This window comes from Bos taurus, chromosome 15 (genome assembly GCF_002263795.3).
Source record: "Bos taurus isolate L1 Dominette 01449 registration number 42190680 breed Hereford chromosome 15, ARS-UCD2.0, whole genome shotgun sequence".
Lineage (NCBI taxonomy): Eukaryota > Metazoa > Chordata > Mammalia > Artiodactyla > Bovidae > Bos > Bos taurus.
Genome location: NC_037342.1, coordinates 44,896,268 through 44,898,061, shown reverse-complemented (window position 1 = coordinate 44,898,061; position 1,794 = coordinate 44,896,268). Strand labels below are relative to the sequence as shown.

The following is a 1,794-nucleotide window of genomic DNA, read 5'->3' as shown; positions in this document are numbered from 1 at the left end:
TAAAGAGTTGACTCATTGGAAAAGACTCTAATGCTGGGAGGGATTGGGGGCAGGAGGAGAAGGGGACGACAGAGGATGAGATGGCTGGATGGCATCACTGACTCAATGGACATGAGTTTGAGTGAACTCCGGGAGTTGGTGATGGACAGGGAGGTCTGGCGTGCTGCAACTCATGGGGTTGCAAAGAGTCGGACACAAATGAGGGGCTGAACTGAACTGAACTGAACTGAAGTGTGATATTGTAAACAAAAAATTTTATAGGTCACCTGAAATGTTAAGAATGGATCCTAAGAATATATTCTGACCATTGCCTTTCTCAGGGCCTCCTTTACATCTCTGTTCCTTAGACTGTAGATGAGGGGGTTCAACATGGGGATCAACACTGTGTAGAATACAGACACTACTCTGTTCTGCTCAGTTGAGTAGCTGGATTTGGGCATCACATAAATGAAGGTAATTGTTCCATAGTAGAGAGTGACCGCGGTGAGGTGAGAGGTGCAGGTGGAGAAGGCCTTGTGTCTCCCTTCAGTGGAGCGCATCTTCAGGATGGTGTTGAGGATGCAGATGTAAGAGAGAGATATGACAGACACTGTGATCACAAGGATAGATCCAGAAGAGATGGAAGGGATAATTTCAATAGTGGAGACATCTGAGCAGGAAAGTTTCAACAAAGGGGAGAAATCACAGAAAAAGTGATCTATCTGATTTGGTCCACAGAAAGACAGAGTCAATAAACAACTACCAAATGTCCAAGCATTGACACACCCACCGAGATAGGAACCCCCCACCAAGAGGACACACACTCTGGGGCACATACGGGTGGAATAGAAAAGGGGCAAGCAGATGGCCACACAGCGGTCATAGGCCATGACAGCCAGCAGGAAGCAATCAGTTGACCCAAACATCACCATAGAACAGAGCTGGGCTTCACAGCCAGCAACTGGGAGGGCTAGTCTATGTCTAAGAAATCCTATAATCATCATAGGTGTGACAGATGTAGAACAACCGATGTCAACAAAAGCCAAATGGCCAAGGAAAAGGTACATAGGGGAGTGAAGTTGGGAACAACTTGCTATTAAAATAATTATGGTGATATTGCCCACTAAAATAATAACATATATGCCTAGAAATAGCACAAAGAAGATGCCACAAAGTGTAGGATCCTCTGTTAACCCCAAAAGGATGAACTCCGTCACGCTGGTGTGGTTTCCAGCCTCCATGTCCTCTGGGAATTGTTCCTGTTGAGGGAAATGTTCATTTCTTTTATGCACTCATTCTACACATTTTCAGTTCTCTTTGCTTATTCCACAGACTCATTCAGAGTGATTTCCTCTTCTGCGCTGCCTGTAAATATAGTGCTTTACAGGATTTGTGTGTGTGTTTCCTCTTTGCATAAAAGGAGAAGGGTTCAACCTCACTTTCCAGGATCTCAATTATGTTCTTTTTTTTTTTTAATTAATTATTTTAAAACACCTCTCCAATCTTGACGCCTACAAGGATCTCTCTCCCGAATTCCAGATCTATGTTTCAGTTGTTCTTTAGAAGTCTCCAGTTGGAAATCCAATTAATACCTGAAACTCAGCCTCCTCCAAACCAAACTCATCCTTCCTTGGACCGCTCTTCCTATGCGTTATGTCTGCAGAATGACACCATAATCTACCCAATCTTACCTTCTGTCTCTCTTTGCACCACATCTAATAAAATCCTATTGATTCTATCTACAATTTAGTTCCCAATTTTATTTACTCATCTCCACAATTTCACTGCTAGGCTCCCTACTTTAGTTGAGACCCT

General features: G+C 43.4%; 1 protein-coding gene across 1 annotated transcript; it reads right to left on the bottom strand.

Annotated features, from left to right (window-relative positions):
- Positions 1–287: 287 nt before the first annotated feature.
- Positions 288–1,220, bottom strand: OR5P1C (olfactory receptor family 5 subfamily P member 1C). The gene has a single exon (NM_001390334.1). It carries the CDS (start codon positions 1,218–1,220, stop codon positions 288–290), a length of 933 nt encoding a protein of 310 aa, NP_001377263.1.
- Positions 1,221–1,794: the final 574 nt, after the last annotated feature.